The sequence below is a fragment of the Nerophis lumbriciformis genome, linkage group LG03, assembly GCF_033978685.3.
Source record: "Nerophis lumbriciformis linkage group LG03, RoL_Nlum_v2.1, whole genome shotgun sequence".
In the NCBI taxonomy this organism is placed as follows: Eukaryota; Metazoa; Chordata; class Actinopteri; order Syngnathiformes; family Syngnathidae; genus Nerophis; species Nerophis lumbriciformis.
Genome location: NC_084550.2, coordinates 24,095,001 through 24,118,982, shown reverse-complemented (window position 1 = coordinate 24,118,982; position 23,982 = coordinate 24,095,001). Strand labels below are relative to the sequence as shown.

At 43.0% G+C, this 23,982-nt stretch overlaps 1 protein-coding gene across 1 annotated transcript in view; it reads left to right on the top strand.

Moving 5' to 3' along the window:
• Window positions 1–23,982, top strand: part of acin1a (apoptotic chromatin condensation inducer 1a) — a 37,230-nt gene that overhangs the window by 11,790 nt on the left and 1,458 nt on the right. The window contains exons 5-16 of the mRNA XM_061935784.1: window positions 22–3,447; window positions 4,715–4,831; window positions 7,420–7,499; window positions 11,965–12,022; window positions 17,490–17,529; window positions 17,645–17,781; window positions 17,850–17,993; window positions 18,076–18,253; window positions 19,387–19,532; window positions 22,570–22,677; window positions 22,749–22,856; window positions 22,922–23,225. Coding sequence (XP_061791768.1) covers window positions 22–3,447; window positions 4,715–4,831; window positions 7,420–7,499; window positions 11,965–12,022; window positions 17,490–17,529; window positions 17,645–17,781; window positions 17,850–17,993; window positions 18,076–18,253; window positions 19,387–19,532; window positions 22,570–22,677; window positions 22,749–22,856; window positions 22,922–23,225 — 4,846 coding nt within the window. The remainder of the gene's footprint in view (window positions 1–21; window positions 3,448–4,714; window positions 4,832–7,419; window positions 7,500–11,964; window positions 12,023–17,489; window positions 17,530–17,644; window positions 17,782–17,849; window positions 17,994–18,075; window positions 18,254–19,386; window positions 19,533–22,569; window positions 22,678–22,748; window positions 22,857–22,921; window positions 23,226–23,982) is intronic.

Genomic DNA, 23,982 nt, shown 5'->3' with positions numbered 1-23,982 from the left:
TCCTTTTTGTTTTTTTATCAGGATGCAACCCAAGCCTCTGACCTTCAGAAGTCACCACGCCCCTCTGACGGAGACAGCCCTTTTGCCGCAGTAAATGAGGGAGGAGCTAACAGCAACCAGGAAGCTCACATGTCTCCTTCTCCTGCTTCTGGCTCAGTCCCCGGCGGTGACCACCAGCCAGACAAGAGGGCTGCGGCCAGCGACTTCTTGGCCGACAGTGACGATGATGACAGTGAGGATGGCGACGACGACGGTGACGACGAAGACTGGGACAGCAACATCCGAAGGAGAACGCCGAGACAGCCGGCCAGAGGGCCCTCAACACGGGAGAGGTGTGGAGCATCTTGTCAGCCTCAGCAGCAGCACATCCCTTCCCTTTTGTCTCCTCAACTCCGTCAGCCAACCCCTCCCCCGTCCCCACCTCCAGAGCTATCATTCCCCTTACCTGACACCCCCAAACAGAGCCCCCCGAGTCCGGATGTAGCCCCAGCGAGGCGCTCGCCCAGTAGCTCCAGCTCTGGCTCCTCGAGCAGCGATAGCCGCAGTAGCAGTCCAGAACCGCACCGAGGTGGACACGTGGAGCGCAAACCTGGTCCGTTAACCCTTCTGGCACGTAAAATGGAATCGGAGGGCGCTTTCTCTGGAGCCAGTTGGCACGGTGGAAATGGGGAAGGTGGCAGGAAGGACAGCATTTCACCATTGGCCACATCATTTTCTGGCACAGAGCACACTGGAGGTCTCATATCCGCCAACACTCACACAGACTCTATGCCTGGTTCTACGGAACCAGGCATCATCAACCAGAGCATTGGCGGAGCCCATTCAGCCCAAAGTCCTGTGAGTGGGCTCAAGGCTTCCGCAGTGAAAGAGCGGGATTCTGAACTAGAGGCTCTTGAGTTGGAAAGAGCGAGGTTAAGAACCCAAGAGGAAGAGCAAGCAAAAGAGGAAGAGCGAAAGAGAGCTCTTGAAAAAGAGGAACAAGAAAAAGCTTTGCAGTTGGAGAAAAAACTTGCTTTGGAAAAGGAGAGGCAGGAGAGAGAAGAAGCTTTGGCCAAAGAGCAGGAAGAGGCCAGAGAGAGAGCTCTAGAGCTGGAGAGGCAAAGGGCCTTGGAGCGAGAACGTCTCCAGGAGAAGGAGAAGGAAAAGAAAGAGAGAGAAATGGAGAAGGCAAGAGTCAAGGCCTTGGAACGGGAACGAGTGGAACGAGAGAAGGCTCTTAAGAAAGAAAGGTTAGAAAGAGAAAAAGCTTTGGAAGCGGAAAGAAAAGAAAAGGAGCGGCTTGAGAAAGAGAAACTATTGGAGCAGGAACGGTTGGAAAGGGAGAGACTAGAGAAAGAGCGAATAGAAAAGGAAAAAGCCTTGGAGAGAGAGAGACTCGAGAGGGAGAAAGCCCTCGAGCTTGAGCGGTTAGAGCAAGAGCGACTAGAAAAAGAGAAAGCCTTAGAGCAAGAGCGACTAGAAAAAGAGAAAGCCTTAGAGCAAGAGCGACTAGAAAAAGAGAAAGCCCTAGAGCTAGAGCGACTAGAAAAAGAGAGGGAGAAAGCCTTAGAGCAAGAGCGACTAGAGAGGGAGAAAGCCTTAGAGCAAGAGCGACTAGAGAGGGAGAAAGTCTTAGAGCAAGAGCGACTAGAGAGGGAGAAAGCCTTAGAGCAAGAGCGACTAGAGAAGGAGAAAGCCTTAGAGAAGGAGCGACTAGAAAAAGAGAGGGAGAAAGCTTTAGAGCAAGAACGACTAGAAAAAGAGAGGGCGAAAGCCTTAGAGCAAGAGCGACTAGAGAGGGAGCAAGCCTTAGAGCAAGAGCGACTAGAAAAAGAGAGGGAGAAAGCCTTAGAGCAAGAGCGACTAGAAAAAGAGAGGGCGAAAGCATTAGAGCAAGAGCGACTAGAAAAAGAGAGGGCGAAAGCATTAGAGCAAGAGCGACTAGAAAAAGAGAGGGCGAAAGCATTAGAGCAAGAGCGACTAGAAAAAGAGAGGGCGAAAGCATTAGAGCAAGAGCGACTACAAAAAGAGAGGGAGGAAGCCTTAGAGCAAGAGCGACTAGAGAGGGAGAAAGCCTTAGAGCAACAGCGACTAGAAAAAGAGAGACTAGAAAAAGAGAGGGAAAAAGCCCTAGAGCAAGAGCGACTAGAGAGGGAGAAAGCCGTAGAGCAAGAGAGACTAGAAAAAGAGAGACTAGAAAAAGAGAGGGAAAAAGCCTTAGAGCAAGAGCGACAAGAGAGGGAGAAAGCCTTAGAGCAAGAGCGACTAGAAAAAGAGAGGGAGAAAGCTTTAGAGCAAGAGCGACTAGAAAAAGAGAGGGAGAAAGCTTTAGAGCAAGAGCGACTAGAAAAAGAGAAAGCCTTAAAGCTTGAACGACTAGAACGGGAGAGAGCCTTAGAGGAAAAGCGACTAGAGAGGGAGAGGACATTAGAGCAAGAGAGACTTGAGAGGGAGAGAGCCTTAGAGCGAGAGCAACTAGAAAAAGAGAAAGCCTTAGAACAAGAACGACTAGAAAAAGAGAAAGCCTCAGAGCACCAGCGACTGGAGAGGGAGAAATCTTTAAAGCAGGAGCGACTAGAACAAGAAAGACAAGAGCGAGTGAGAATTCAGACGTTAGAGAGCGATAAAGCAGAAGAGCAGAGGAGGTTAGAGTTTGAGGCCGGGGGAAATAAAAACTCAGGGCTAGATTCTACTCTTGATAATGTGAGGACAGAGGAGGCCATAACAGTGGGAAGGGTTTGTGAAGAGGATAGTTTGAAGAAGAAAATAACCAAAGAGTTAGACACTGAAGTCCCTCCATCTAAATGTGGCAGAGAGCTTGGTCTTACCCCTCCCACTGCTCCCCTTTCCACAGGACCAGGTCAAAAAACAGAGGCAGGGGACCAGGAAGATGCCAATGCTCCAATGTCACCAACGTCACTGTCATCTTCCAAGTCATCGTTCAGGAAGTTCCGGTTCTCAAGGGACTCTCCAATGCGACCCCCGTCTTCTACCCCTTCCATGGTTCTCAAGCGTCCCCGCACCTTCTCTGATACCCCCCCTGTCTCCTCCAGTCTTGGAGAACAGAAGGAAGGACATCAAACGTCTGCTGTACGGGATGTTGGTGCCAAACCACTGCGTCCAGTAGGCAGCCAGTCTGAGGAAGTCTCTGATTTGAACAAGAACAGTTCCAAAGAAAGTTTCTCAAGTCAGGTATCAAAGGACATTGCTAAGGACGCTTCCGTGATGCAGGAGGAATCGGCCACAGAGAAAGCAAAAGATGCTGGTAAAAGGGACAAAGGTCCTTCAAAGCCAGCCGATGCTACACAGTGGCAAGAAAGAGATGGAAAGAGAGAGAACAAGAAAAACAGAAAACGTTCATCCTCTGACTCCTCCTCTTCTGAGTCAGATTCTGGGTCGTCGTCATCTCGGTCTTCTTCCTCATCCTCCTCATCTCCTGAGAAATCATCCATTTCAAGAAGTAGAAGGGTAGGAAATATTTAACTGCCTTTCAATTAACCAGTTTGGCGGCACACTTTTTTTTACTGTTATCTTGTCCAATTATCTTATCCTCTGCACACCGTATCATATTAAAATTAGTCCATTCAAGTCTGTGCGCTATTATATCGGTCCTTAATGATACATTTGAAAGATTAAATGTAACACTATTTAACACATCATAATTATTTAACATTGTCAGTAGTGCTAGTAATACAATAGCAAGGCTAAAATAAGATGGCAGTCTTTTGTGGTTTATTGGGAGTATAGCTTGTGTCCTACATAGTTTCTGGCTTGTTGTGGTTATGTTAACAGTAACTGATACAGTCGCGATCAAAAGTTGACATACACTTGTAAAGAACATCATGTCGTGGCTGTCTTGAGTTTCCAATAACTTCTACAACTCTTATTTTCTTGTGATAGTGATTAAAGTTCGGTTCTTTTATGAATGTATTATGGGTCTACTGAAAATGTGAGCATATCTGCTGGGTCAAAAGTATACATACAGCAATGTCAATATTTGCTTACATTACCCCTTCGCAAGTTTCACTGCAATAAGGCGCTTTTGGTAGCCATCTACAAGCTTCTGGTTGAATTTTTGACCACTCCTCTTGACAAAATCGATGCAGTTCAGCTAAATTTGTTTCTTCAGCATTAACCACATGTTTAAGTCAGGACTTTGGGAAGGCCCTTCTAAAACCTTATTTCTAGCCTGATTTAGCCATTCCTTTACCACTTTTGACATGTTTGGGGTCATTGTCCTGTTGGAACACCCAACTGCCTAAGACCCAACCTCCAGGCTGATGATTTTAGGTTGTCCTGAAGAATTTGGAGGTAATCCTCCTTTTTCAGTGTCCCATTTACTCTCTGTAAAGCACCAGTTCCATTTGCAGCAAAACACGCCCAGAGCATAATACTACCACCACCATGCTTGACAGTAGGCATGGTGTTCTTGGGATTAAAGGCCTCACCTTTTCTCCTCCAAACATATTATTGGGTATTGTGGCCGAACAGCTCCATTTTTGTTTCATCTGACATCACATGGACAAAGATAAGACCTTCTGGAGGAAAGTTCTGTGGTCAGATGAAGCCTTACTATATCTGTACCTTCTCGCAATCAAATCAAATAGTGTCTTTTACAGTTGACTTATTGGAACTTGTTATTTTTGAGTCCAGCGTAGATCACAAAACTAGTCTCCACTGCATGTATTTGTAGGAAATGTTTGCCCTGATTCTTTGCCTGCTTGCTTGCCTTTAGGGGAAAAAACCTGAAGGAAGTGTGACTACTGTGCCTCAAGATGATAGTATAAAAGAAATCTCAAAGCCCTCCCCTTACAAGACTAGCACAGCTGATAATGGAGCTAGTCAGGCCAAGGTCAGTAACTGTGAAATTGTATTTTATAACCTACAAACTAGGGATGTGCCGATCGATTAGCCACCGATCAGTATCGGCCGATGGCTGTAAAAACAATGGTATCATATCGCTCTTGCCCTTTCGGCGGTAATTCATGGAAGTTTTTTGTCATCTGTGAAAGCAACGTTAAATATATCGGGTACAGAGGCTCATTAAAGACTTTACCACGACCAATTTGACACGGCATTTGAGGAGCCGAGTGTATGTTGACTTCTTGAGGCTCGGAGCAGAGAATAACAAGAAGATCGCGGGATTAGCTAATGCTAAACGGAAGAAAAATCAGACCACGCTGGGTAACATTTGAGTTTATGGCACCAACCCTGCAGCTGACCATCCACTATGTAGTGGCCATACTTGCCAACGCTCCCGATTTTCCCGGGAGACTCCCACATTTCAGTGCCCCTCCCGAAAATCTCCCAGGGCAACCATTCTCCCGATTTCCACCCGGACAACAATATTGGGGGCGTGCCTTAAAGGCACTGCCTTTAGCGTCCTCTCTCACCTGAAAAGGAGACTATTATATATGTCTCCGTTATCCATAGGTTTATCTATAACCCATAAAGTAGGCAGGCACGGAGCTATTTCTCAGCGTATGTTTATTCCAGCCGGCACGTTAATACAATAATAGCATTGCTTAAAAACCACGGCAAGAAGTAATGTCCAAAAACATAACAGAGACGAAGCAGAAGAACAAAGAAGAGACATGGCAATGACGAGTAAGAAGAAGTACGCTTGCAAGTTCCAAAATGATTGGGAAAAAATAATTTCGGTTCATCCAGGACAGCTCGAAGGGGAAGGGGTATGCTGCCTGCACATTTTGTAGATGGATGGATGGATGGACTTCTCCATTGAACACGGTGGCCGAACATATATACTCATTCATGAACAGATTATATATATATATATATATATATATATATATATATATATATATATATATTAGGGCTGCAACTAACGATTAATTTGATAATCGATTAATCTGTCGATTATTACATCGATTAATAATCGGATAAGAGACAAACTACATTTCTATCCTTTCCAGTATTTTATTGGGAAAAAAACAGCATACTGGCGCCATGTTCTTTCAACTTGCCAAATAAAACAAGGAAAATGTTACAAAAATGCACACTTTTGACACCCCTACTATAGATAATAAAAAGTTAAATCTGATAAATGTATCGATAAAAAGCAGAGCCTGGCGACGCATACGCGGTTATCATAACTCTCTCGCTCTATACCCCTCCCTCACGAATGCTGCTGCACGCACAATTTGTTGTGTTTTTAACCTTCTTAACCCTGAACGTACATTGAAAATACACGCAACCCTAACTCAAAATGCAGGACAATTGAGGTTTTTAAGAAACCCCATGTCCGGTGAAAAGAGGACGTATTGTCAGGAACTAGCCCGGTATTCACGTCCGGTGAAACCGATCACTGCTAGTCCTCTTTTGCTAGCATGCTAGCAGCTAACGGGTTACGATAGACTGACCATACGTCCTCTTTTCACCGGACATGTCATCTTTTGCGGAGCTGTCAGGGCGGAGTTTCATTCTGATTCTGATAAATGCCTCAAATGTCCGGCATTTTGAGTATTGTTTACACAACGTGCAGTACGCTACTTAATATATCCGTGTGGAAACTCGTTCGGTACACTTCCGCACCGAAACGAAACCCCCGTACCGAAACGGTTCGATAGAAATACACATACCGTTACACCCCTATTATTTTGATTATTGTTTCTCAGCTGTTTGTAAATGTTGCAGTTTATAAATAAAGGTTAAAAAAAAAAAAAAAAAAAACTAGCCTCTGCGCATAGCATAGATCCAACGAATCAATGACTATTTTTATAATCGATTGTAATCGATTAGTTGTTGCAGCCCTAATATATGTGTGTGTATATATATATATATATATATATATATATATATATATATATATATATATATATATATATATATATATACACCGGTATATAAAGAAATATATAAAGAAATACTTGAAAATATATACACCCCCCGCTACCCCCCTACCTCAACACCCACCCCCCAATCCCCCAAATTCGGAGGTCTCAAGGTTGGCAAGTATGGTAGTGGCACATTTTTGCTAAAGGGATACCCGGGAATGAGTCCCACAAGCCCCGGGAGAGCCAAATTGCCACACCGGAGACGCATCGTGGGGCACTTTAGGCATTCTCCCTTAGCATATGCAAGACTTCAGGTTAATAGTTATTTCTGTTGTCCTTTTAACTGGAAAAAATGCAGAATTTTGCATGCAAAAGTTTTGTATTTCGTTACTTTAAAAAGTAAGTCTAAACCAAGGTGATTGTATGGTTCCCTTTTTGGATAATGCGGTCAACCAAGAGCAACCATGTGACCGGCATCGGCCAATCTCCCTCACAGATGATCGAAATCCACCTCATACAACCATGATCGGCACATCCCTACTACAAACATAACCTCACATCAAGGGTTTTACGTTGGTAACGATAGCCTTACACTTTTGTCCCTTCTATCTAAACAAAAATGTTGCTGCCCTTTTTAATACCACAGAAACCATTCCTTGATTTGACACCCAGAGAAGAGAGGAAGAGGAACGCCAGCGAAGGATTGGAGGACAAAGACGAACAAAGGTCTGCTTTTGTCTTCGTACTGTGGAGTGACTACAACCACCAATGAGTGCTATGCATTTGAGTTCCTGGTGATGAAAATATTTGTGTGATTTAATCCGGTACCATTGATTAAAGGGGACCTATGATGATTTCAATCGACATTTAAACACTTCCTTGTGGTGTACACAACGTGGCACAGTGGTTCTTTGGTCAACATTTTGCATAGATCATGAGGAATGGGAGTTTTACAGACCCTCTTTTTGACCGTTTAAAGGTCTTATTTACAGGGCTCCACTTTGACAGCGTCTTCTCCCCTTCAGCCATGTTGTAGTTTTAACGATACGCAACTTTGTATTAGAAATGGCGACAGCGGAGGATGCATGTCCCATGTACAAGCCCCGCAACAAGAGGATAGACAAAAGGGGGCTTATTGACTACAACACAGACTACAATGGCGGACCTGTGCAAAGCTTTTTGGATAAATTTGTACCATATAGGGATAATCTGCAGAAGGCGCACTTAGGAATTTGCCCATTTGGTGAACTTTTTCCTAACAGCTTGTTTCCCAGAGGTATGAAGGAAGGCAAGATTGTTTTATAAATATCTCCCCAATGCCTCTACAATTTGATTTCAAAATTTCCCGACATAGACAGATCTCAAATACACAACAGCAGGTAAGAAAATTTGGTTTTGCATAATAGGTCCCCTTTAAAACAATACCTTGTTAGAGTATTTTTTGGTTAAACATGTCAACAATACTGTATACGTCAGACCTGGGCAAATTAAGGCCCGGCGGCCACATGTGACCCCTTGAGCTTTTCAATCTGGCCCGCCGGACATTCCCAAATAATTTTTTTAGATCTTTAAGATGGAAAGTGTAGCTGCCATTATGATGTGCAGTCGTGTTTTCTAATGACCGTAAGTCTTCAACTATACAAAGTATTTAAATTGTTGGAATCTGCGCTTATGGATGATGTACCAGTTACTATGGTAATCTAATGAGTTACTATGGTCATCTAATTAGTTACTATGGTCATCTACGTCACAGCAGCTCAGAACAGGCACCAAGCAGTGTGGGCGGGAAGCGTTTCCACAGACGCGGAAGGAGATTTTCACAACAAAGTTCTAAAGCTTAGTGATGTATAGAATAGAATAGAAAGTACTTTATTGATCCCTAGGGGAAATTCAGCAAATATGAGATGTATCAGATTGTAGGTGGGTTTATTTTGTACCCTTAACGTTCATATTTCACTGTTTGTTGCATTTTTGTTACGTTTCACTTGATTGTAAAATATGTCGATCGAAAGGGGGTGTCACATTCATATTTTGTCAATATTCAGTGTTGTATCGTTCATAGAAAAATTTAAAATTCCATTTTTAAGGCGGTCTGTCATAACCTTTTTTGCGTTCAATCAGACATTATTGTGAGGTTTTGTATTAGTGTTCTTAGAAATAGATATACCGACCCCCAGACACATTTTTTTCTCTAAATGTGGGCCCCGAGTCAAAATAATTGCCCAGGCCTGGTATACGCTATCCTTTGTTTGTGTACAATAATGATGCATACATGGGCAGAAAAGTAAAAGAACAAATTGCTGCATTGTACCAGAAGTGTCTAGTTACTATCTGGGATAAGAATATCAATTGGAAGGTATCCAGTAGCAGTATACAAGAGATTAGTTACGGTAAACATTAATCCCCACCCTTCCTCAGACAAAACTCCCAAGTATAAACACACTATATTGCCAAAAGTGTTTGGCCACCCCACCAAATGAACAGAATCAAGTGTCTTAATCAAGAGAGCTTCATGGAATGGGTTTCCACGGCCGAGCAGCTGAATCTAAGCCATACATCACCAAGTCCAATGCAAAGCGTGGGATGCAGTGGTGTAAAGGACCTCGCCACTGGACTTTAGAGCAGTGGAGACGCCTTCTCTGGAGTGATGAATCACGCTTTTCCATCTGGCAATCTGATGGACCAGTCCGGGTTTGGAAGTTGCCAGGAGAACAGTACATTTCGGGCTGTATTGTGCCTAGTGTGAAATTTGGTGGAAGAGGAAATATGGTGTGAGGTTGTTTTTCAGGAGTTGGGCTTGGCTCCTTACTTAGTTCCAGCGAAAGGAACTTTGAATGCTCCAGGATACCAAAACATTTTGGACAATTCCATGCCCCCAACCTTGTGGGAACAATTTGGAGTGGGCCCCTTCCTCTTCCAACATGACTGTGCACCAGTGCACAAAGCAAGGTCCATAAAGACATGGATGACAGAGTCTAGTGTGGATGAACTTGACTGGCCTGCGCAGAGTCCTGACCTGAACCCGATAGAACACCTTTGGGATGAATTAGAACGGAGACTGAGAGCCAGGCCTTCTCCACCAACATCAGTGTGTAACCTCACCAATGCGCTTCTGGAAAAAAGCTGCAAAAGGTGGACATACATCATATTGAACCCTATGGGTTAGGAATGGGATGGCACTTCCAAGTTCACATGTGAGTCAAGGCAGGTGGCCAAATACCTTTGGCAATATAGTGTATGATGACCAACATTAAAATACAGTAGCGTATTAGGCCTAAACATTCATTTAAAAAAAGGCAGAGGTTTTATTCAACAAGTATATCTTAACATTTTTGGCCACTAACATCACACATCGTTTGAGCAGTAAAACTGTTCGAATATAGGAACATAAAACACTGTACTTTAATCAAGTGATTCTTTGGCGTACCACCGTTTGAGAATCACTGCCCTATATGATTCAGAACAAACAAATTACACATTTAACCTGTGGAATTAAAAATATAAATAGACTCATTCTTATTAAAAAATGTACATGACCTGTGCAGGAAAGATAATATATGCACAGTTTAATAGACCTCTAGGCCAGTGATTCTCAAAAGGTGGTACCCCAAATAATCACTTAAAGTACAGAGTTTTATGTTCCTATATTCAAACAGGGTTACTCTTCAAACTGTGTGTGATGTTAATCGACTTGTTCAATAAACCCTCTGCCTTGTTTTTAAGGAAAACTTGGAACTACTTCGCTACTGTTTTAATGTTAAAATCCCAACGATAGTCACACACACTAGGCGTGGTGAAATTTGACCCATCCCCTTGTTCCGCCGCCTTGGAGGTGAGGGGAGCAGTGAGCAGCAGCGGTGTCCGCGCTCGGGAATCATTTTTGGTGATTAAACCCCCAAGTGGGTTCACAGTGTGGCGCATATTTGCAACAGTGTTAAAGTTTTTATACGCCCACCCTCAGTGTGACCTGTATGGTTGTTGATCAAGTATGCCTTGCAGTCACTCGCGTCTGTAAAAACCGCATATATTATGTGAGAGGGTCGGCACGCTGTTTGAATGGAGGAAAAACTAACGTGACGACAGGTTGTAGAGGGCGCTAACGACAGGGCCTTTAATATTGTTGTCCGGGTGGAAATCGGGAGAATGATTGTCCCGGGAGATTTTTGGGAGGGGCACTGAAATTCGGGAGTCTCCCGGGAAAATCGGGAGGGTTGGCAAGTATGTATCAAACCGGTGGGGTTCGGTACCTCAAACAATGTTAAGAACCACTGATTTAAAGCTGGACAAAGTGGCTGGGGAGAGGGAAGTCTGGGCTTCTCTGCTTAGGCTGCTGCCCCCGCGACCCGACCTCGGATAAGCGGAAGTAAATGGATGGATGGAAATTGATTGTTGACGCTTTTGAAGACCATGCTTGGATTGTGGAACGCTTGTTTGAAAGCAGTCTTGTTCAAAGATGAAAATATTGATTCAAGATATAGAAAATGGTCAAGATAGTCAATGTACGTTAATAAGAATCCGGGTGTGAAACCATGTCAATTTCCATGCTCGACTATTTCCCGTCAGGCGATATTAGCGGCTACCTGGAAGCCAAACACGTGGGTCTTTTTCATCAACGAAAAAAAAAAAAGGACGTCTTCTTTCTCGACGTAGCGTGGCTAACCTTTCACGGCTAATGGCCGAAGCTAACACCTCCGTAGTGCTCGAAGCCGACATGAACGCCGACGGTGAAGAGTAGCTGGCGGTGGCGCAGAAGGTATGACGGCGAACGAGCTCGGCGCGCTGCGTATTCTCCACCCGATGTTTGTATTGACAAGTTAAAATAGTCCGCGTAGCTTTGACCGTCTCGTGGCGGACGGACACAGCGGGGCCTGGGGGGTGGACTGCGGTGTGGGGTGGCGCATTACTCCTCCGCTTTCTGCGTGTGTGCTCGTCGTTTCATGCGAGATTCATTCGGACGATATAAGGAACGCGGTTCGATTTAAATCGCTCAATTATGCTCCAGATGCACCTTGAAGGGCATCCCATTTAAACGCTGCATCATGCTATTGTTGTAATTAAGTTGAAAGGGAACATAGCGCCGTTTTTGTCACGTCATGTGAACTTGTTGATTGTTAATTGTGATTAGGAGCTTGTCATTTCTACCTTTTGCACTAATAATGTTCTCCCTTTTTTCCTTGTTGACACAATGAAGGAAGGGGATTGATTCTGCAATGGCAGATTCAGAAAAGGTTCCAGAGACCAGCGAGGAGGTAAGGATGCTGCCGACCTGTAAATAATCCTTCATTTTCCCCACAAGTACTAGTGCATCTCAATAAATTACAATCTCAGTGGTGCAAGTTATAAAGTGTTTTTTCCCAGATAATTAAACATTTTAAAGAATGCACCTTGAATTTTTTTTTTAACATTTTTTATATTTTAAGGAGGAAAAGGCTGATTTTGTTTCCTTTCAGCACTTTTTTTGCTGTATTTTTCAAATGTGATTTTTGTTGTTTTGCAGTTACCCCATTAGATTAGTTTATTTCAAAGGGGACAATGCAATTTCATAAAACAGTGGTCCCCAACCTTTTTTGCACCACGGACCGGTTTAATGTAGGCATTATTTCCAGGGACCGGCTTTCCACTTGTGCCAGATAAAAATACAGCAAAAATAATGCATGAAAAATACAACTCACAATAACGCTGAATTAGTGGGAGCCCTGGGCTTGTTTCTTTGCAATGAGATGCAGATGGAAATCAGCCTTTGGCTTCAATATGTCACTTTTATAATTGATGTGTTGATTAATGTGCATTGTATCATGTCACAAAGCTATAAAAATGGCAATTTCCTATGAGGAGTGTTATTGTACATCTATAAACAAGCATATTGGTGTGTCTAGTGCAGGGGTCGGCAACCTTTACCAGTCAAAGAGCCATTTTGACCAGTTTCACAAATTAAAGAAAACAATGGGAGCCACAAAAATCTTTTGAAATTTAAAATGAAATAACACTTCATACCAAGATTTTTTTTTTTGCTTTGTGCTATGTATAAACCAAGGGTCTCAGATACGCGGCCCACACCTTAATATGTAAATTGAATGTTAGTGCGGCCCACGAGTTTTATATGAATGGCGCTTGACAGCATCATTCTTGTCAACACTCCCGATTTTTAAGGCAGGATACAAATGTCAGGGCAACTATTCTCTCGAACGTGCCGTGATGGTACAGCATTTAGTGACCATTACAACCAACGTGCCGGCCCAGCCATTTGTTGTATGGGGCTTCTGCTTGCTCACGTAAGTGACAGCAAGGCATACTTGGTCAACAACCACACAGGTTACACTGACGGTGGCGGTATAAAAAACTTTAACACTCTTACTAATAATGCGCCACACCCACACCAAACAAGAATGACAAACACATTTCGGGAGAACATCTGCACCGTAACACAACATAAACACAACAGAACAAATACCCAGAATCCCATGCAGCTCTAACTCTTCTGGGCTACATTATACACCCCCGCTACCAAACCCCGCCCACCTCAACCGACGCAGGGGGGGCGGGGGGAGGGTTGATGTGTGGGGGAGCAGGGTTGGGGTGGGGGAGGGGTTTGGTGGTAGAAGGGGTGTATAATGTAGCCCGGAAGAGTCAGGGCTGCATGGGATGCTGGGTATTTGTTCTGTTGTGTTTATGTTGTGTTAAGGTGCAGATGTTCTCCCGAAATGTGTTTGTCATTCTTTGTTTGGTTTTGGTTCAAAGTGTGGCGCAATATTAGTAAGAGTGTTAAAGTTGTTTTATATGACCACCGTCAGTGTAACCTGTGTGGCTGTTGACCAAGTATGCCTTGCTGTCACTTACGTGTGCAAGTGGAAAATGCATACAACAAAAGTTTGGGCTGGCATGATGTTTGTACAGACTGTAGAGGGCGTTAAATGCTGTACCATCATGGCACGCCCTTATTATTATTGTTAGGGTGATAGTCGGAGAATATAGTGTTCTGCGAGAGGCACCGAAATCCGTAAATCTCCCGGGAGGATCGACAAGTATGCAGCTGAGCCGCATCACAGTGATCAAAGAGCCGGATGCGGCTCCTGAGCCGCGGGTTGCCGACCCCTGGTCTAGTGGGACAGGCGAAAGTTAAGTCGGAGAAAATGCAGTTTATAAATTATTTAATGTTTCTCTGCGGCCTGGTAGCAAATGCGTCACGGGCCACTACCGGTTCCCGGACCGGTGGTTGGTGACCACTGCTTTACAGTACTGATAAAAAGGAAATGTAGTTGCATTAGCTTGTTGTAGTGCAGGATAAAAAAGCAATAATGTGCAGATATAAATAAATAGATCACTGCATAGATAAATGTATTGCACTTTTTCATATGCATCAAAATGCAGTCCTTTTAAAAGTTATTTCATGTTTCTCTGCGGCCCGGTAGCAAATGCCTCATGGACCGGTACCGGTCCCCGGACCGGTGGTTGGGGAGCACTGTCATAAAACACATGACTACACATGGTTGAAAAGAAGCCAGAATTAGCCAGAAGGCTAGTTTTCATCTGTAGTCCCCTGGCCATGATGTAAAAAAGGCAGTACATCCATCCATTTTCTACCGTTTGTCCCTATCGGGGTCGCGGGGGGTGCTGGAGCCTATCTCAGCTGCATTCGGGCGGTAGGCGGGGTACACCCTGGACAAGTCGCCACCTCATCACAGGGCCAACACAGATAGACAACACTCACATTCACACACGAGGGACCATTTAGTGTTGCCAATCAACCTATCCCCAGGTGCATGTCTTTGGAGGTGGGAGGAAGCCGGAGTACCCGGAGGGAACCCACGCAGTCACGGGGAGAACATGCAAACTCCACACAGAATGATCCGAGCCCGGGATTGAACTCGGGACCTTCTTATTGTGAGGCACATGCAGTACAATTACAATTTAAAAGAAAGAGAAAAAAGCACACAATACATATACAATATGATAAGAAATTAAATACATCACAATATAACATTTATCTTAGCATCAAAACAGGCTCATCTTTTAGTGCTGGCAGCTATGGGCGTTGGGAAGCCACATTTTAAATTTTTTTTGTGAAGGCCTTGTAAGTTGGGACCAGTTCAACCTCCTCGGGTACTGAGTTCCACACAATTTGCGCTCCTTACTGACCAGGCCCACTTACTGAAAGTGCTCCTGCGCAGAGGAATATAACAGTCACCTCTGACAGAGCCTCGAGTGACACGCTCACGGCTGTTTCTTTAGCTGATGAACTCTGCCAGAGGATCTAGAGCCAGTTCATGCAGTACTTTATAGGTCACTTTTAAGTCTGCAAATGTGTGAAGGCTGTCCCAGTTTAAAATAGTTTTTTTGTTTGTTTTTTTCTTCTGTACAATGGCACAGTGATGATAGTGCCTAGGTTTTTTTTATCCATAACCTTAATTGCTTGTTTGTACAAGATTTCCAATGGGTTTTTTTTTTTAACTCTGACCAGCTGGTACGGCAATAGTTGAAGCGGCTGAAAATCATAGAATGCAAATTTGCGAGATTAAACTTGATTATTTTACACAATTTGCCAATATGGACTTTAAAGGAAAGGTCTGAATCTATTATTAACCCCAGATATATATATTGGCTGACAATTTGTGTTCTTTCTCCATGAATATGTATGTTGGGGTCAGGTGATACTTTTTTAGTTTTAGGTACATGCATGCCTACAGTTTTAGAAACGTTTAGCACTCCTGCAACCAAGTTGTAACATAAAACACTGTTTTAGTGAGTTTAGCAGCAACGTAGTCTTTGGTGTGACCATGAAGGAAGAAAACTGTGTCGTCTGCATACATTAAGCATTCAGCTTCAGGACAAACAGTGGGCAAATCATTAATATAGAGGCTAAATAAAAGGGGGCCTAATATTGACTCCTGAGGGACTCCGGAGGTTAGCCTAAGAGAGTCAGATCTGCAGTTGTTAACTGATACAGATTGTGTTCCATCATTAAACATTATTTTTCCTGAGGGTTTTTTCCCATGTTACTGTGATCCCGACGCTAATGAGAAAAAGGATAAGTTTATATGTTGCAATTGCTACAAATATTAGTCATCTACAATTCATGTCTGCAGTTGTTATGGTGTGAAGTTGGTATTCTGTCTCGTTATTTGGCTATAGATGTCCCTGTTGTTCAGCAGTGTTTGCTAGCGATATCTATAAGCCTACTCAGTGGCCTAGTGGTTAGAGTGTCCGCCCTGAGATCGGTAGATTGTGGGTTCAAGTTATACCAAAGACTATAAAAATGGGACCTGCTTGGCACTCAGCATCAAGGGTTGGAATTTGGGGTTAAATCACCAAAAATGATTCCTGGGCGCGGCACCGCTGCTGCCCACTGCTCCCCACCGCTCCCCTCACCTCCCAGTGGGTGATCAAGATGATGGGTCAAATGCAGAGGACAAATTTCGCCACACCAAGTGTGTGTGTGACAATCATTGGTACTTTAACTTTAACCTAAGATATGGCATATGCGGTTGAGCCTACGAGAGATTTAGTCATCTAGTTCAGTGGTCCCCAACCTTTTTGTAACTGCGGACCGGTCAACGCTTGAAAATTTGTCCCAAGGACCGGGGGGGTATGGTATTTATTATTATTATTTTTTTTATTTATTTATTTTTTTTTTGTCTTAAAAAAACACTATCATGCGTGCTTACGGACTGTATCCCTGCACACTGTATTGATATATATTGATATATAATGTAGGAACCAGAAATATTAACAACAGAAAGAAACAACCCTTTTGTGCGAATGAGTGTAAATGGGGGAGGGAGGTTTTTTTGGGTTAGTGCACTAATTGTAAGTGTATCTTGTGTTTTTTGTGTTGATTTAATTAAAATATTTATTTATTTATTTAATTGTATTTATTTTTTTATTTCTTGTGCGGCCCGGTACCAATTGATCCACAGACCGGTACCGGGCCGCGGCCCGGTGGTTGGGGACCACTAATCTAGTTTATTAATACTATTGAGAATATTAAGGGCATAAAACATTTTAGAAAACAATATTTATTTATTTTTTCTAAATATCCTAATCAAATTCAGCCCTAAACAAAATACCAAACATGTCTTTGTTTTTAACCCTTTGAAGACTTTTTGATCAAATGTCCTAGTTGTCAATTAGTATAAATTAGAAGTTTTACGCATTTTAAACCTGTGACATGATTTGATCAAAAGGCCTTCAAAAGTTTTGTTTAGGACTGACGTTTAAGGAAAAAAAAAATTATTTCCCTTTTTCAAAAACTTAAGTAAGCTCAGGATGGCTTTTTATAAAATTTACAGAAAATATCCGAAAAAGACAATTCCTGGTATCTGGTACGAACGCACTCCTCTTGCCTGCTTCCTTATTTTCTTCTTTTTCCACGCCCCCACTTTGTGCACACAATACTGGGAGATGTGGGTTGTTTTTTTTGTTTGTTTTTTCAGGCCAATGCATAAGTGCCAGAAAAAAGCCACACTCACCAAGTTTTCGTTTCACACGTCACGACATTATTGTGAAGATTTTGAAACTAGGGATATCGTTACATCCCTAGAACACTGTAAAATAGATAAATAATACAGGTTGAATTGATTAAATGTCTGGCAAACTAACCGCTTGGTGCCACCAATAGCTCCACTTTTGCTAATTTTCTTGCCCTTCAAAACCTCTCTTTGACCATTATTGTATACCCTGCCTCCTCTGCATCTTCATTTTATTTTTGTCGTTTTTCAGACACCAAAAGCCTTCACAGCTCGGAAGATCTCTATTGGCAGTGAGTGTACTGTTTTATGTACTGCATTCAGTAAAAAAAAAAACGGTCATCTGTTTTGTTTTTTGAAGAACAAAATGCTAAATAATATTGATTTATATTGTTGTTGTCCCGGCAGACAACAAGTCTTCTCCAGGCAGAGGCAGTACAGACACCGATCCAGAGTCTGGGACTGGTCGCAAGAGAAGGTGGGGTTCCAGCACCGTGGTCACGGTGAAGAAACCTTCTATTAGCATCACCACGGATTCATTGAAGGTATTTGCCTTACTATCACTTTTGTCCAGCTTTAAAAAAGCACGCTTATTAAGTTGTGGTGCCTCCAGTCTTTGATCCCAGACATCAAGCCATGTACAGGCCAGGATGCTGTGGTGGACCTGTATCCTGAGGAGGTTGTCCTGTCCGGCGCCGAAGAAGAAGATCCAGAGCGCTCGGAGCAGGACCTTCAGATCAGACGCACTGTCACACAAGTAAGGTCTTCGCCTATTTCAGCGCCGCACTTTTGAAGGCGCGAGTTCTTACCGGAAAGACATTTCTTTGTCAAAACCGAAGGTGGTGCCATCCGACAGCCAAGAAAATGGACAAAGGGAGGCAAAGAGGAGCAGATGTGAAGAGGTGGAGGTTAATGACGTACAGGGAGACGCAACTCATGAAGACAAAACCACAGTTCCTGAAGTCATGGGGAATCAATCACCACCCCAACCCAGCCAAGATGTAGAACTCAGCGCTGGTAAAACACACTACATAAAGTCGTGCTCATAAGTTTACATACCCTGGGAGAATTTATGATTTCTTGGCCATTCTTCAGAGAATCTGAATGATAACACAAAAACCTTTCTTCCACTCATGCTTAATGGTTGTGTGAAGCTATTTATTGGCAACTGTTTACTCTTTTTAAATCAAAATGACAAAAGAAAGTACCCAAATGACCCTGATCAAAAGTTTACATACACCAGTGACTTTGATCCGATAACATGCACAGACGTTGACACAAACAGGTTTGAATGACTAATCAAGGTTCCAATCCTCACCTGTGACCTGTTTGTTTGTAATTAATGTGTATGTATAAAAGGTCAGTGAGTTTCTGGGCTTCTGACCACAATTTTTCAGAGAGTCCTGTATTTCAGCTGAAGTTATTTGTGGATTTTTCTTTGCATCTCGAACAATTTTCCTGGCAGTTGTGGCTGAAATCTTTGCTGGTCTACCTGAATCCCTCATTTTCCAATTCTTAATCAGCAGTTTGAACACTGCTGATTGGCATTCTCAATTCCTTGGATATCCTTTTATACCCCTTTTCCTGTTTTATGCAGTTCAATTACCTTTTCTCGCAGATCCTTTGACAATTATTTTGCCTTCCCCAAGACTCAGAATCCAGAAACATCTGTACAGCACTGGATGAAAGATGCAATGGTCTGTCAGAAGCCCTCTTATACACACACATTAATTACAAACAAACATGTCACAGGTGAGGATTGGAACCTTGATTAGCCATTCAAACCTGTTTGTGTCAACTTTTGTGCATGTTATCAGATCAAAGTCACTGGGGTATGTAAACTTTTGATCAGGGTCATTTCGGTACTTTATTTTGTCATTCTGATTTAAAAAGATTAAACACAATTGTTTGCCAATGAATAGCTTCACACAACCATTAAGCATGAGTGGAAGAAAGGTTTTTGTGTTATCATTCATATTCTATGAAGAATGGCCAAGAAATCATAAATTCTCCCAGGGTATGTAAATTTATGAGCACAACTGTACTATTGGTTATTCCTACAACGTGTGAATCCAATGTTATGGTCAATACAAAGCAAGTGCAGCTCTCCAGTAGAGCAGATACTCACTCTTCTCCTTTCTTTTTCATAGTGACCACGGGCGAAACCCTGATCCGGCGCTCTATCAGCCAGCAGAAAACAAGTGTTTCCATCACCATTGACGACCCTGTGCGCACAAACCGACAGCCTTCTCCTCCACGCGGCAAAGTTTCCAACATCGTTCATGTCAACAACCTGGTGAGGAAACACTTTCCCGTTATGCATTGATAAAAACAAATTCAGAAAATGATTCCTCTAATCTCACAAGGTGAACCTCAGATTTTGTTTGGATATGGAATTGTTAATAATGGAAAGGAAATTATACAACTTTAATTGAAATGTTTCAGGTAACATTTTGACATGGTTAAATGTAATGTAAGTGTGAAAAGGTGTCGTGTGTTGAAAAAAAACTTAACCTAAGAGCTGCAGCAATCAATTCATTTACTAATCGAGGAATATAACAGATAGATAGTACTTTATTGATTCCTTCAGGAGAGTTCCCTCAGGAAAATTAAAATGCCAGCAGCAGTGTACAGAATTGAGATCGAATTTAAAAAGTAAAAAGTAAATAATGGGGGTATAAATGGAAACAAAGAGAAAAATATTACAATAAGAATAAAAATAAAAAGCAACAATGAGAATAAAAATATAACAATAAAATAAGAATATAACAAAGAGAAACTAGGCAGTAGTGACCATGTTATGAAAAAACGATTAGTTTGTTGTAGTTGTCCCGATACCCATATTTTGGTACGGGTACCAAAATATATTTCGATACTTTTCTAAATAAAAAGGGCACCACAAAAAATGGCATTATTGGCTTTATTTTAACAAAAAAAATCTTAGGGTACATTAAACATATGTTTATTTTTGCAATTTTGTCCTTAAATTAAATATTGAACATACAAGACAACTTTTCTTTTAGTACGGTAGTAAGTAAACAAACAAAGGCTCCTAATTAGTCTGCTGACATATGCAGTAACATATTGTCATTTATCTACCTATTGTTTTGTCAACATTATAAAGGACAAGCTGTGGTGGGGCGGTATAGCTCGGTTGGTTGAGCAGCCGTGCCAGCAACTTGAGGGTTGCAGGTTCGATCCCCGCTTCCGCCATCCTCGTCACTGCCGTTGTGTCCTTGGGCAAGACACTTTACCCACCTGCTCCCAGTGCCACCCACACTGGTTTAAATGTAACTTAGATGTTGGGTTTCACTATGTAAAGCACTTTGAGTCACTAGAGAAAAGCACTATATAAATATACTTCACTTCACTTCACTGTAAAAATGGATTATTAATCCACTTGTTTATTTACTGTTAATATCTGCTTATTTTCTCTTAACATGTTCTATCTACACTTCTGTTAAAATGTATTAATCACTTATTCTTCTGTTGTTTGATACTTTACATTAGTTTTGGATGACACCACAAATTTGGGTATTGATTTGATACCAAGTAGTTACGGGATCATAAATTGGTCATATTCAAAGTCCTTATGTGTCCAGAGACATACTTCCTGAGTTTATAAACATACCGTAATATGAATTTTTAAAAAAATGTTGTGATGCTAAAAAAATATCGATGTAATCATAGTAGTATCGACTAGATACGCTCCTGTACTTGTTATAATTACAGTGGCTGTCAGGTGTAGATCCAGCCATGGCATTTGTTTACATTGTGACGCCGGTGAGCTATTGTATCCTCCTATGGTGTGTAGTGAAGCATGTTTAGCTATGTAAGAAACATACTTTATTTGTCGCCATGGAGGCGAGAATTAGTGATTTAGAAGTAGCTAAAACACTGCGGATGGATGTTAGCTGCTAGCTAACTAGCCATGTCTTAAAGCACCTCTTCCTGAGGGAGTTTCAGTGTTATAACTTCACCTTTATCGTTAGTTTTTAGGTGAAAATGCGTCCGTTCTCCCTTTTCTGTCTACACACTGTGTCTGCTTGTAAGTAGTCTGTGTGTGTGTGTGTGTGCGTGTGCGTGTGCGTGTGCGCGTGCGCGTGCGTGTGTGTGTGTGTGTGCGCCGCCCAACATGCTCCTCTGCTCGTAAAACCAGCAATGTCACAACGTGATGACGACGGGGGGTGACAGGTACTTTTTAGAGGCTGTATAGTACCGAATATGACTCATTAGTATCGCGGTACTATACTAGTACTCCAATCAGCTAAACAGACTCAATAACTCCACGGTGACGTTTTGGTGAATTTACTGAGTAATTTGCGAAATTGAAACAACACAAAAAGAATGTCATTGTAAGTTAATACTAACACAGACACTCGTAACCGTGTTAGCATATGGATAGGTCTTTATTGTCATTGCACAAGTACAACGAAACTTTGTTTTCAGCACAAACCCTGTTCAAGATTAGACAAACAAACAGTGTACAGGGTTACAGAACAGGAACGCTGATGGGTCGCCACAAGGCGCCTCGTAAAAAGATGGGGAAAAAGGTAAAACGCTGGGGAAGGATGTGTAAAAAAATACAATCTAGACTGGGCTTCTAAGCGGGCGCAGTCTGGAGTGGGAAAAAACCTCAATAGCAAAACACATACACATATTACAACATACATCTCGAGATATCTAGCAACAGAGGGGAGGGAGTGCGGGGTCACAGTGGTAGGCCGCAGCTCTCAGGCGTTGACCATCCATTCATCACCCCTATGGGATTTGCGTCGAGGCCGTTGGATTGGGGGGCGTGGGGTACGTATGTGTGTGGCGTATATTTTTGTGGATGCATGTGTGTGTGTGTAAGCCTGCAGTGTGTCTCTGTTCCGCGACCTTGATGTGGTGCAGTCGCAAGTCCAAAGTCGTCAACAGGTGTGTGTCCATGAGAGACAAGAAGGGAGTTTGTTAGCATATTAGCTAATGCTAACGACGCTCCCTTGTTAAAATTACGATAGCTCGTACAAATTCGGATAAAAGCACTGCTACAGAAATCACACATTGGACTGTTTAGTTGGTGTAAACAAATTGGTTAAATTGTAAAACTAACAAACGTTGCTTGGAGTGACGAATGAAGAATCCATACGAGTAAAAACGACTAGAAGACAGAATGGCACTTTTACTTCCGGTTGAAAGGGTTCAAAGTGTAGGAAAAGGGTAGCGGCTTGTAGGCTTAAAACAATCCTTCTCTAAGGAAAATGCAGTGAATTTAATTATTTTTTGTAAGTTTCATGATGTGACTTTAGTTCAATCGCTGGGGTGTAATGAGTGTAATGTTTGACGTTTAGGTGAGGCCGTTCACGCTGGGCCAGCTGAAGGAACTGCTGGGCAGAACTGGCACGCTGTTGGAGCAGGGCTTCTGGATCGACAAGATCAAGTCCCACTGTTACGTCACTGTAAGTCGCAGCTGCGAAGGACCGCGCCGTAGTTGACTTGGTGACTGACTTGTGTGGCTCCTTGTGTCCAGTACTCCAGCTCAGAGGAGGCGGTCGCCACACGGGAAGCTCTTCACGGGGTCAAGTGGCCTCAGAGCAACCCGAAAGTTCTCAACGTCGACTTCTGCCAGCAGGATGAGGTGCGTAGCCGCGTGTCCGTGTTGCCTTAATGTTTGCAGGACGTAACGTTTTTTGTGTTTTGTAGCTGGACTTCCACAAAGCCTTGGGCACGGCGGACAAGCCCGCCGCCGAGGAGCAGTGGCTCGGTTCCACCCGTTGCCTAGCGACCGGCCTGCCGTCCCTCCTCCCTGGCCGAGACCAGTGGGCGGAGCGGGAGCGGGAAATGGAGCGGCGGGAGAAGGCCCGAGCGCAGCGCGAGTGGGATCGCGACAAGGTCCGGGAGTTTGGGAAAGGCGACGACAAGGAGGCGGGGCCCCGGAGGTCTCGCTCGAGAGAGAAGCGACGCAAGGAGCGGGCGAAGAGCAAGGAGAAGAAGACTGAGAAGAAAGGTGAGGAGTGGAGTGTTTATTCATGCTTGAACAATACACACACCTCCAGCTCAAATCAATCAACAGTATAAAGTTAAAAGTTAAAGTAGCAATGATTGTCACACACACACACACACACACTAGGTGTGGCGAAATTATTCTCTACATTTGACCCATCATCCTTGATCACCCCCTGGGAGGTGAGGGGAGCAGTGAGCAGCAGCAGTGGCCGTGCCCGGGAATAATTTTTGGTGATTTAACCCCCAATTCCAAGCCTTGATGCTGAGTGCCAAGCAGGGAGGTAATGACTCCCATTTATATAGTCTTTGGTATGACTCGGCCGGGGTTTGAACTCACAACCTACCGATCTCAGGGTGGACACTCTAACCACTAGGCCACTGAGTAGGTATGACAAAGCATACGTACAGTCGCGATCAAAAGTTTACATACATGTCATGGCTGTCTTGAGTTTCCAATCATTTCTACAACTCTTATTTTTTTGTGATAGAGTGATTGGAGCACATACTTGTTGGTCACAAAAAACATTCTTGAAGTTTGCTTCTTTTATGAATTTATTATGGGTCTACTGAACATGTGAGCAAATCTGACCACAGAACTTTCCTCCAGAAGGTCATATCTTTGTCCATGTGATGTCAGATGAAACAAAAATGGAGCTGTTAGGCCACAATATCCAGCATTATGTTTGGAGAAAAGGTGAGGCCTTTAATCCCAGGAGCACAAAACAATTCAAAAATCCTTTATAAATATATTTATTGAA